This window comes from Myotis myotis, unplaced genomic scaffold, assembly GCF_014108235.1.
Source record: "Myotis myotis isolate mMyoMyo1 unplaced genomic scaffold, mMyoMyo1.p scaffold_m19_p_17, whole genome shotgun sequence".
Lineage (NCBI taxonomy): Eukaryota > Metazoa > Chordata > Mammalia > Chiroptera > Vespertilionidae > Myotis > Myotis myotis.
This window is the reverse complement of record NW_023416321.1, coordinates 16,981,452-16,994,145: the sequence shown is the minus strand read 5'-3', so window position 1 is coordinate 16,994,145 and position 12,694 is coordinate 16,981,452. Positions and strand designations below refer to the sequence as shown.

General features: G+C 46.5%; 1 protein-coding gene across 5 annotated transcripts in view; it reads right to left on the bottom strand.

Moving 5' to 3' along the window:
• PRKCA (protein kinase C alpha) overlaps positions 1-12,339 on the bottom strand; it is a 291,799-nt gene extending 279,460 nt beyond the window's left edge. For 2 of the 5 annotated variants that reach the window (XM_036339873.1, XM_036339874.1), the window contains exons 1-2: positions 12,167-12,339; positions 9,240-9,271 (exon numbers count right to left, since the gene is read on the bottom strand). In XM_036339873.1, coding sequence (XP_036195766.1) covers positions 9,240-9,271; positions 12,167-12,339 — 205 coding nt within the window. The remainder of the gene's footprint in view (positions 1-9,239; positions 9,272-12,166) is intronic. The other 3 variants (XM_036339876.1, XM_036339877.1, XM_036339879.1) reach the window with 3 other exon arrangements.
• Positions 12,340-12,694: the final 355 nt, after the last annotated feature.

Here is a 12,694-nt window from a genome sequence, read left to right as displayed (position 1 = left end):
CCTTGGTGCACCCCCTAGTGGTCTTTGTTCGCAGTCTTATAGTTAAATCTTGATTGTTGTAGCTAATTCCAGGGAGGGTTTGACCTCCAGGCCAAGTGGCTATGAGAATCAGCTGTGTCAGCAGTGAGAGAACTTCTGTCCTCTAGGGAGGTGCTAATCTGGCGTTTGCCTGAGGCTATCCGGCAAATGCCTGTGTGCAGGGCTTGGGCGGGGCGGGTCGCACAGGATCAACAGGGTGGGCCGGAGAGAGCAGTTATGGCGGCTCTCAGTCCTGTCCCCAGGGGCTCTGCCTCTCTGAGTCCCAGCAAAGCTCAGAGAGAAAGCTGCACTCGCTCTGACCGAAGCCAGACAGTCCCGCTTCTCCCGTTTGAGTCTGGGTCCCTAAAGACTCGCCCGGATCTGGAGCTCAGAGTCTGCGACTCCCTCCCGATTGAAAACGCCAACCGCGCCCTCCGCCGCCAGCCCGCTCCACGCACTCCGCACCTCAGAATTTGACTTCAGCACTGCGCCTCCTCTGAGTGTCCGTATGCGTTTCTCTTTCCTCCTAGTTGTAGGACTTCCACTCAGGCAGCGTTCCTGTGGTTCTGGGTGATGTCCCTTCCGTTTTTTGGTTTCACTTTTGAAGTAGTTGTTCAAAGCAGCAAACTCCAGCGTTAACCTATGCCGCCATCTTGGTTCTCTCCTCCATAATTTCTGGGTCGCCTTTTGAACTATTTAAAATGAATGATCATTTGACTTTTAAAGGCACATGTGTGGTATAGAGAGAAAATGAAATCAAAACGGAAGAACGATGAAGTTTTCCACATTAATGAGTCACTCAGATCAAAGTAACTAATGTGAAACCAGAGCAACAAAAATCACTTTAGTGATCAAAAACACTCAGCATGTGAAAGAATGAGATTTACTCAAAAGAAGATTTCAAAGTTATTATTAGGCAAATGACTCACAACATGGCATTTTATAATCCACCTATGAAATGGTAAACATCCTTGCACAACTTTTTATGACTACAACTGCATTTTTAAGAGCACCTTTTGTTTAGAATATGAGAAAATAAGTATGATTTAAACTACTTTCTACATTGTAAATGGTTAAGAATCAAGGTGCAATAAATGAGTTATCTCCCATGTTCACATTTTAGGATAGTTATGCAGTGACACTGCATACATTCAACAGGAAAATAATGTAAGCTCATTTACTGCCACTTCAGTTCAAGACACATCCCAATGGAAGCTGCTGAACGAAAACCTTCCCACGTGTGAGCCTAACTTACTTGAATCAAGGAGAGCTTTACCAACGACAACAAACAGCACCACAAATCATACTGCATGAGAAACCCTGACAGAAGAAGAAAAAACAAAAGCAAAAATATGACTAAAAGGAATGAGCTACTTAAGTGCATGGCTTCAGATGCTAAAAAACAACTGCGATGAAACACATACTCCATCAGCGGGGCTCAAAGCCGCGTGACCACAGGCTGGCTACTTCGCTGGGCCCGGCGTCCGCTCCTGCAGGGCAAGCACAGCCACGCCAGCCCCCCTGCAGTGGGGGCAAAGCGACAAGTCCATGTCATCACGGTAGTGCTATTATGTGAGTTTTTCGTCTGCAAGTCTGAACTCCGGGCGAGAATCCAACCTGGGCCGTTCTGCAGCACCCCTGCACCATCCTTCACATCCTTTCTGATTAGGGTTAGACCATTCTCCTGAGTGTGGCCCCACAGAGAAGAAGGAAGGAATAATGAACCAGAAATGCAGACATGGGAACGGGTCAGGATGGAGTTTTTCAAATAGAAAGTGCTGGTTTTAAATATGCAAATGTTTTCGTTCTTTACCATTTCCCTTATGAAGGCATACGAACATACCTAGCGTAACTCAGTGGAGCTATCCTCCCCGCTCGTAACAGCCATGCTGTAAGACCCCTGGATTCCTTACAGGATGCTGTAACCAACAGTAACAGCTTGGTCATCCTAGAGACCCTGGGTTAGTGTCCAAGCAGCACGGTTTGTAAAACAAGAAGTTATTTTCCAAGCTTCAACACCACAGATCTTTCATGGAGATACAAGCTTTAATCTCCTGTAATTGCAACATTTTTTTTCTGAAAAGGAAGCATGACGTACACATAAAAAGACAGACTCCACATCCATTTCTGCAAGCTACTCTCCTGCTGGGGGCTCAGCACTAACATCTGAGTCTGGCCTCCCTCCTGGTCTACAGGGCTCCCTGAGTGTACCAGTCTCTCCATTTCTTGTGTTATTTTTTTTCTTACAGCAGAACATCTTCCCACACCTCTCCAGAGGGAATTCTATGCATCCTACAGAGCCCAATTCAAAGCCACCGCCTAAGGAGCCCAGAAAACATCTTCCTCCTCCTCGCACGCTTCAACACTATTTCATTCAGACTTAGACAACAATGAGTTGTTTCATCGGGGCTGTTCCGCTCTACGCTCCCTGACACCAGACTGTCCCAGGCCCCGTAGTGTCTGGCACAATAGATACCACGGAGGGCGTCATGTCTGGCATAATCTCTCACGACAGGTAGTAAGCACGTCAGTGTGACCGAGTTGAGTGAATGTTACTTCATTCTTCCACACCTCCACAACCGAGGTGGTGCTGCAGGTTAAGTCTGGCACAAGGGGAACTGTGAGGCCACGGAGAGAGAGCACTTGGGTTACCAGCATGGAGCCTGGACCCGTGCTGCCTGGGTTTGAATCCCAGCTCTGCCATTTCCTGACTGGGTGATCTTGGGCAAGTTACTAAACTTCTCTGTGTCTCAGTGCCTGTTTCCTCCTCTGCAAAATGGGGAATAACACTGCTTACCCATTTCAGAATCGTGAGGATCAAATGTGTTAAGGAAAAGTGCTTATACCCGCTGGTGTGGCTCAGTGGTTGAGCGTCAACCTGTGAACCAGGAGGTCACGGTTCAATTCCCTGTCAGGGCACATGCCCAGGTGGGGGGGCTCGATCCTCAGTAGGGGGCGTGCAGGAGGCAGCCAATCAGTGATTCTTTCTCATCATTGACGTTTCTACCTCTCCTTCTCCCTTCCTCTCTGAAATCATTCTGTGCTTAGAACAATGTCTAGGAATAAGCACACAGGTGATGGTTAGTGTTTCAATCAGGAAACACTAAGTGCAGGAAATGATCTACATCGGACTTTGTGCGCTGCTGTCCGTGAGCTACTATACACATCTCTAAACACTCACGGCCTCACCCACAGGGTCACTGATGCTGGCCGGAGTTCGAGCGGCTCTGAAACAGAATTTGGCTCTCGGGATTCAGCTGGTACCTGGACTCTCCTCTTATCCCTTTCTCATACAGGTTTGTCCAAGTTGGAGCTAAACTTGTAACACCTTCCCGTCCTGTATTTCTACCCTCATGATTTATCTCCTAAATGCCTACTGGGGTCACCCTGAATATTATCGATGGAGCTGGTATTTCCCCAAATGCCCAAACTAGAGATATTGGACAAAAAATATAGCCAGTAAAAGCACCAGAGATGAGCTGCCCTCAAGCCAATCTTACTTTGTGAACTCCCTCTTAAATAATTCTTATCTTGTGCTGACAATTAATCAAATCATTCCCTTCCATCCTTTTTTTTTTTTTTTGATAGAAATCTATTTCCAGAAACCATTTTCCACTTTATATAATTTAACAGAGGGCTTTAAAAAAAAAATGTAGCCTTAGTAATCTCAATTAGATTTTACTGTTAATACTGTGCCAATACTGAGATGTTCACGGATCGGGTTCAAGTCGACCATGAGGTTTCAGAGCTTGGTAGAAAACAAGACCTTAAATAAAGGGTGTGTCATGGAAATTCTGACAGACAGTCGAGGACAGGGAAGCCTTAATTCTCTGTCACCAAGAAATGTTCCATGTTTCCCTTAACGCCATCATTCTTTCCTCTCTTAATATAAATCCAGGCTGCGTAAGCACCCAAAAAATTTCCACTTGGCTCTGAAAGATGTTTTCTGCAGAACAGTCAGAATCTGAACCCAGGCCGCACCCGCCGGCCTGGTAGATTCTTCCGCACGCTCGTTTCTAAGGAGGGGATACCATCCCCTGCTTAATGGGATGCTTCTGGAACGGAACTATATACAATGTGAGAGCTCCTGAAGGTCCAGCTTATTGCACCGTCTAATTCACCATACTCTGTCTTTCCTTCCGGTCGGATGAAACTTTAAAAGTGGCTGTAATGCAGGTATAACTGTCCTCCTCCGGCGTCTTACTGTGCCCTCGTCCATTCCTCTCACATCAAGGCCCAGAAACGTCTTGGGTACGTTTCTTGTTGAAGAAAACCAGAACCAGTCGTGCTGAGCTACTGCCTCTGGAGCATGGCCAGGTTTCAGCTATGAGCAATCTCGAAATAAAGCGGGACCCTTCGGTGGCTGCATCAGACACGTGGATGGGGGCTGCTTTTCATCCCTCCCCCGCCCTCCCCGTCCCCCAAGGCCAGGACATTTCCCCCCTCCTGCTGCGGCCCATAACATGCTCATTTTATTTGTGACAATACAATTCGTTTCTGACGCTTGGGTACCTCTCTAAAGATAGGAGAGCACATAAAGTGGTTTCCTCCTATGGTACTAATGCTGTAAGGTTAGCATTACATATAACTAGTCAGAGGTACAAATTAAAGTTTTCTGCTCCATGTTTTGAATAAGTAGGCTTAGCTTTGGAAAGCACTTTTTCCTCAGCCACCTAAAGATCTACCCTAGTTGACGTAACTTTGGATCATAAACTAGATTTTTAAAAAATAGGCAGGCAGAAGTCACCGTAATCCTCCCGGTTATGGGCATTCTTGTCATATCTCTCCTAATGTTTACATGGAGTCCACCGAGCGCCAGGCGCTGCCTTAAACACTGGAGACAGAACTAAGCCTCGGCCCTTGCTCGCTGGCTGGCGGAGGAACCGACACGAAGCGACACAAGATGAGGGTCCTAGGACAGGGAGGGCAGAGGACGGGAAAGGTCTGGGCCACGACTCCCTGGAGAAACAGACATTTCAGGGGCAAAAAGAGGGCAGGGAAAGAACTGGAGAAAGAAAACGCTTTCTGGGAAACGGCAATGTGTTCAGAATGACTGGGAGGACGGGGAGAAGGAAGCATCCTGAGAGGAGTCTGCAAAAGCAAGGCAGCAGGACTGTAGAGACAGAGCCTCCCACTAAGGAGACCAGGAGATGGCCTGCAGCTGAGAGGGAAGCTCTGAAATGAATGCCCCTTTGAAATCTGAATCCTCAGAAGGAAAATGAATGAGCAAGCGAAGGGTGAAGGTGCCTAAAAAATTTAAATTTGAATAACAGCATCCCGGGAGGGTGAAACACTCAGAGGGCAGAAAATCATTTCATCAAAAAATTAGAAAAGGAAACTGGAATGTCAGATTCTTCCTCAAAAAGGCATATTTATTAGGTTTCTACTGCCTCGTAGGAAGAATAAGCACTCATATGCTACATCAGCTTATGGGTGGGGATGTGTGACTAAAACTATAAAACACTTTCACTTAATGTACTAAGTACAATTCCGAAAGCCATGCATCAGAAATCATTTCACGACAAGTATATAGCATCAAATGGAAATACCCAACACTAGTTTTGCCCATGTGTCTCATTTCTAGCAAGTATTAATGCATCTTTGGGGGGGGGGGGAACTATTGAAAAGAAAAACAGAGGGATTTTTGTGTTTCTTTTAGATTTTTTATTGATTTAGAGAGAGAGAGAGAGAGAGAGAGAGAGAGAGAGAGAGAGAGAGAGAGAAGGAGGAGGTAAGAGAGAAACATTGATGTGAGAGTGCAACATCCATTGGCTGTGGCCTCTACTGGGGATTGAGCCCAAAACCTGATCATATGCCCTGACTAGGAATTGAACAAACAACCTTTTGATGCATGAGATGATGCTCCAACCAACCTAGCCAAATGGGCCAGGGCGAAAAGCAATTTTAACTGCCCACCACCACTGCAGTTTTCCATATTTTAGGTATTACTGACAATTTCATCTTCAAATCTGAAACAATGCTTTGATCTGACCTCAGTGTAAAACATTCAAATTACACTCACTCTTCCATGGGCCTGTCTTTTTGGCACTCTATAGATAACCCCAAGAGTCCATCTATGGTTAGCACAGCTTCTAATCCAGGGTAACCAATGGAAAGTGCGGTGCCAAGAGGCTGACCCATGTTTTGAAGATGAAGGATGGAAAATCCTGACATCAGGTGGGTACCAGACTTAAGGGGGGGAGGGGTTGAATCACTTTGTAAATTACACAAATGTCTAACCACTATGCAGTACACATGAAACAAATAAAACATTGAATGTCAACTGTAATTGAAAATGAAAAAAAAATATTGGGATCAATTTTAAAAATCAATGGCCTATTTGAGTTCAGGGGTGGCCAACCCCATATATCGGAAGGACAAATGCTCTGTTAAAGGGGCCAACCTCATGTTCCACCCAACTTGGACCTCAGCCCATTCCTATCTCCTGGCACTTGGTGCCCGCACTTCTTGGCTCTCAGACCCTGCATTCTGATTAGAATAACTAGACATTCTTTTCTGAAAAGCTGCCAACTCAATCCCCGTTCTGTTAAAGGTCACCCTCCCTTTCACTGGCTTGATTTTCTGGAATTCCTCACCTTGTGTGGCCAAGGGGGACTCATTCTTTATTCTTCCTCTTCCCTCGAACATCTCATTTCATTCTTAGAGGAGGAATATAAAACACCACCCTGCTCAGGTGAGCTGATGGAAACAGCTACCCCGAAGCAGGCCTTCACAATGGAATGTCCTCAGCAAAGGCTGCTTTTAACCCTTAACTCCTAAAAAATGCGGAGTTTCGGGGAGAGACACAGGTAAGTACAATGTTTGGTATAATCTTAATAGGGAAAAGGCTCAAGATTCAAAAGTGCTTTCCATGCCCGGCTGGTGTGGCTCAGTGGTTGAATGTTGACCCATGCATCACCCAAGAGGTCACCGGGTTCAATTCCCAGTCAGGGCACATGCCTGAGTTGTGGGCTTGATCCCCAGTAGGGGGTGTGCAGAAGGTAGCCAATCGATGATGCTTTCTCATCATTGATGTTCTAGCCTTCTCTCCCTCTCCCTTTCTCTCTCTGAAATCAATAAAACATTTTTTTTTAATTTTTAGATGTATATACACACACTTCTATGTATCTATTGTAGAAATACCTACACAAGTACCCAAGGATATTATCAACAACAATATTTGTACTGTTAAGAACGCAGAAATAATTAAAATACCCATCAAGAGAGAGATAGGTGAGTAAACCTGATTATATCTGCACATGCAATCACTACACAGAGTAAGGTAGAACTGATGTATTGACATGGAAGGGTATCCACCATATACTGCTGAGTGAAAAAACTAAGTTGCAGAATGATTAAAAATTTGATCACTTTTTAAAACACTAAATGAATGGTTGTCTTAAACAGAAGTTATCAATGAGGGTGGAAAAGGAGAAAAGAATACAATTTTATTTTTATAACGTGTTCACAATTTTTGTGACTATCACTATCACAATTCGGGTTAAAGGGAGTTATGCTGAGACTATGAATCTGCTAAGTCACCAAAAGTTCAACAGACCCTCTGTGAGGGGAGGAAACTCAGGTTCCCCATTGTGGCCCAATAATGCAGCCATTCTTTGATTTTACCAATAAAATCTGCTCTGAAGAGCAAGTCTAAAAGGGACCAACTTGACCCAGAGTTCTTTATATGAAGAAAATCATAGTTTTTAAAATAACATACCCACTTTCTACTAGTTATTATTTAGAAAACTTAGTAAATATTTTTTCTTACAGGTTTCCATAGGTCCCCACCCAAACACATTACCAACAATAACCGATGTGATCCACCTTAGCTCACGGTCACAAGTTCACATCTTCAAGCTTCCTAACATCATGTTCCAGTGTGGGCCCAAGCACTGCCTCAGAAGCTCAGGTCCACCGCTTGGGAGATGGAAAGAGTTACACCTTCATCTTTTATGAAGATACTGGCGCAACACATCTTTCTCTTTAGTCTCTTTTTTTAAAGGAATATCCCTTGACTTCCTAATGTAACTCTCAAAAGGATGTATTTGATAGGGGTTTTAAGCACATTGTGAAGAAAGGTCAAGTATTAACCACACCATAAAATACCCACACCTAAAATCTTTAGAAAATGCACAGCCTGAGGCACAAGTAGACTTACAGTTACTTGTATGGAAAATACAATACTTAATAATACAAGAATAAACTGTTTCCTGTACTTACAACTGTGAACCTACTTTTGCCCTACCCTGCATATAAAAAAAAAAAAAGTTCACCAATTTGCAGAAGGTTTTAAATGTAATTCAATTTACTAGCACAACTTTTTGTAAAGATACAGAAAATTTGGTCTTCTCTCTCTCCTGCACTAAATATTACACAGTGTTAGGATAATATTTTCCAGGCTAGAATGTACTTTCCACTTGCCCTAATAATAAACCTATGCCCAGATGGGAAATGTAACCAGCACTAAATAAACATAATATAGACAGTGAGCAGGAGAGCCAGAAGGTAGGCTAATAAAACCTGGGATGCCTTCACAAACTACAAAATGCTTTAAAAAAAACAACACATAAACAAATAGAATGGAGAGATTAAAAAGTTATATATTTTACATGTGTGAAATCAGAGATTTCTTTCTGTAATGGACAGTATCATATATTGTCACAGATTTAAGCTGAAGGAAAAACGTGCCATGTGTCACAGCACACGGTCATGATCCAATCATCTACCCAACTTTAAATTAACCTGCAAACTTTGTTCTAGGTGACCATCACTAATCAAATAACAAACAACTTCCTAGTATAATGTGTGCCCTAAAATTAGGAGTCCAACTCAATGCATGGGTAAGAGATGAACAAAAACGGATGAAGAACAAGAAAAGCCACAGGATTACAAAGCGATTTCCATTTTTTTTTTTTTTTTTTTCTGAACACCCACACAAAGACAGCAGTTTCTGACAAGAATGTTCTTGGCGAAAGATAAAATTACAGGAAGGTTTTGGTGGTGTGTGTGTGGTTTTTTTTTTTCAATGAGAAAAAGGCAGCTCTATATGTAGACTACTAGGCAATACTGCATGATGTTTATTTAAGGCCCACATGTACAGCCCTCATATTTTGAATATATCTAAATAACTTTTTTTGGATGACAAAGAAAATACAGTCCCTGTTTGGAATGCCAATTTCACGTTGTACTTGAAAAGAAAAGAAAACATGGCAGCTTACCTTGGCACTGGAAACCTTGTTTCCCAAACCCCCTGAAAAACAGAAACAAGAACAAAATATCTTAACATATTTTGTGTTGGATGCCATATTTTAAGCCAGTTATGTGACAAAGAATTCTACAGCGTTAAAGGTATGTACATAAAACCCAATGATTTACTTGGGAAAACATGCCTACATAGCTCAAAGGACTACGTAAATTCAACTTGGAAAAAATCTCTCTGGCCTCTCAGGGCTCACTGGACTATTCCCATGTATCCAGATTCTCTCCAAAATTTTACAGTGTTACCAACACTTAAATTTCAAGACAAGCACATAATTGTACATTCAAAGCAGTTGGCCACAACATTCAAGTAACATAAAAGGACCTTATGATGAAGGAAAAAAAAAAAAGTCAAAGTGCCTTAATTTGGTCCCTAAAGACCAACTGAAAAAATTATTTTCTCCCTAAAGACAGCTAAAAAGTGGTTTCTTCATTTGTTATGAATTTATTTAAAATATTATTTGTCTAGAAATTACCAAACAGCACCACTCTTTTATTAAATGTTGGCTTAAAGGAGCCAGGTCTTACAAAGCATTCCTATTGTCTGCACTTAGCATTGTGATCTAATTTTTACTAAGAACCAAGAGCATTTGAAACACATATGGAGGCTATGTTGTTTTTTGTAAAGAATTCACTCCCCAAGTGGAGAACCTTGACATGGGCATTAAATTACCAACAGGGTTCCAACTAGGATGAACTGAATTTTTTTTCAGAAGGTGATTGGTCCTAATCTCTTGCTTTACGTAGCTTTTTACATTTACAAAACACGTCACATATTTTTATAATTAACTTAGTCATACCCCCCCCACACACACACACACACAAAATACTTGAAACCCAAACACTTAGTTTAAGTTACCAGTGCTTGAAGATTTAAATAAAACTCAAATCAAGGACCCAGAGAAACACTGAAAAATGAAAACCACGGCTAGACAAGCCTGGTGATCATTATCCTGCAACCTCCACGTGGCTGCTTTACAGCTGAGTGGAGAAACATTGCTGGGGTTCCGGGGTGGGGGCGGAGAACAGAGGTTGACCTTCATTTTCCACTTCACCTTAGACCTGGTGACCTGACTCCCACATCAGGTCACCAGAGGCTAATTCTCCAGGGCAGCTGGTAGTGGAAAAACATTTGCTAGCCTGGGTATGTATGTGTAGACCCTTTCCTAACTTACCTACCTATCCTGCAGAAGTCAGTCACCAGCAGCCTGGCTGTTCCCTTTTAAGGGGATTTCGCATTAAATATCCTCTTTCCCCTGATGCTCCAAGAACTTATTTTAAATGGCCGTATCTACAATTACCTACTCCTTTGAGAGCAATTGCTCCGTAGGCTGACTACACAATGGAAATCATTCATAGAGGTGGCTGTGCTTTTCGTAAAAGCGCACTTTTGAGCAGATTTCTAAAAAGAAAAGGAGAAACGAAGCACCTTAGCACCACATTTGTGGGGTTCGCCCTTTGAGATGTTTTTCCCACATGGGATGGATTCACACAGAGCCACCCATCCTGCTCTCCAGGCCGCCAGCAAGATACAGCCAGCTGGCGGCGGGGCGCACGCTGTGGCACTGTCACCTGGTGCAGCTCTCCGTCCACCCCTTTGGGAGGGCAGAGCTAAGGAACCCCAGCCCCGGCTCTGACCTGGGGGCCTTGGGAAGCTACCCATGCGCAAGCCACAGAAAGGGCAGGCTGTCCGGCAACCTAGGGGGGAAACCAACAAAAACCTGCAGCTCCCCAAACTGCAGAGCTGGAGTTCACTTAATTCCAGCTTTTTAACTTTTGAGTTTCTTTCCTTTTTTTTAAGGGGGCGAGGGAGGGGGAGGGAAAGGTCACCGATCTTTCAAGAATCGGCTAAAAGGAAGCTGTAATTATCTCACCACTAAAGAGCACATACAATTTCACCTAGTTTTACAGGGTTCAGAGGCCCCTGAAGCCCATCCATTTACCAGTGCCTCCCAAACCCCTCACCTCCCCCACCCCGAGTTAAGAATAGCTGAGGACACTGGAAATTACCTGCACTCTGACACCTTCAGCCCTTACAGTATTTTTCTTAAATAAGGCTGCTGTCCTCATCGACAGGGTTACGGGTCTAATCTGGTGTTGACAGGGTCTATTTTAAATGACTCCCTCTGTCCCTCTGCCTTTTGCCGGCTGTTTTAGTCCCCACCTCCCCCACTGCAAGCTTTCAACAGTTTGTTGCCTCGTCTGTCTTTGGGCTCGCCCAGCAAAGTCAAAACCTTTCCGTGCCCAGTAGATACAAGCTACAGTAGGCAGCGACCCAAGGCTCCAGCGGAGTCCACGCCCGCTGGGAAACATACAATAACACGCCCCCGAGTGCGCCCCGCCACGCTCGCCAACTTGGACCGCGAGGCGCAGTCGCCGCGGCCGCCGCGGTTCCTCCCGGGCGTGCTCTCCGGCAAACTCTGCCCTCTGGATCCTGCTTCTCACTTTCCCCTTGGCTCACACACACCCGGCGCACGGCCGCCCCGCCGCCGGCACCGAAGGCGGGCGCGCCCGGGGCCGCGGGGCCACTAGGCTCGTGGAAGGGATCCCTGTCACTACCGCGCGCGGCCAGCCGCCCCCCGGCGGCAGGGGGCGTGTGATCGGGCGATGATTCCCCCGGGAGTCCTGCCCGCGTGGGCGGCCGGGGCCCGGGCGGCCGGGCGCGCGCGTTTCATTCCAGGCGAGAGTTCGGACTCCCGCCGCCTCTCCAAGTTCCCCGAGCGAGTCAGCCCTGGAGTGGGCACCCCTGGAACCCGGGCTGGGGGCGTGAGCAGGGTCCCCGGGGCGAAAGGATCCCGGACTACCGGGGAGGGACTGGCCCCCCAGCCGTGGGCGCCGCGAGAGGGGTCCAGGGGCCGGTCCGCGCGCCCCGCCCGAGCGCACCTACCAGATGAAGTCGGTGCAGTGGCTGCAGAAGGTGGGCTGCTTGAAGAAGCGGGCGATGAATTTGTGGTCCTTCACCTCGTGCACGTTCTTCTGCCTCAGCGCCCCTTTGCGGGCGAAGCGGTTGGCCACGTCCAGAGGCGTCGTGGAGTCGTTGGCCGAGAAAACGTCAGCCATGGTCCCCCCCAACCACCTCTTGCCTCCGCCGGGGAGCAGCAGCCCGGGAGGGCCGGGTGGGCGGGGGCGGAGCAGCGGGGCGCGGGCGACCCCGGGCGAGGGGCGCGGGCCGGCGGTGGAGGTCGCTGTGAGGAGGTGCGGCGGCAGCGGCGGCGGCCGGGGAGAGTCGGGCGGAGCGGCGCGGAGCGGGAGCGGAGCCGCTCACTCGCTGGCTGGCCCCACGCTCACTGACAGCCGGGCGCCCGGCTCTCGCGCTTCCTTACTCTCGGCGGCAGAGGCGGCCCGGAGCGGCGCCGCCCCCTGCGCATGCCCCGACGCCAGAGCCGCGCGCGGGGCGGGGGCGCGCGGGGCGGGG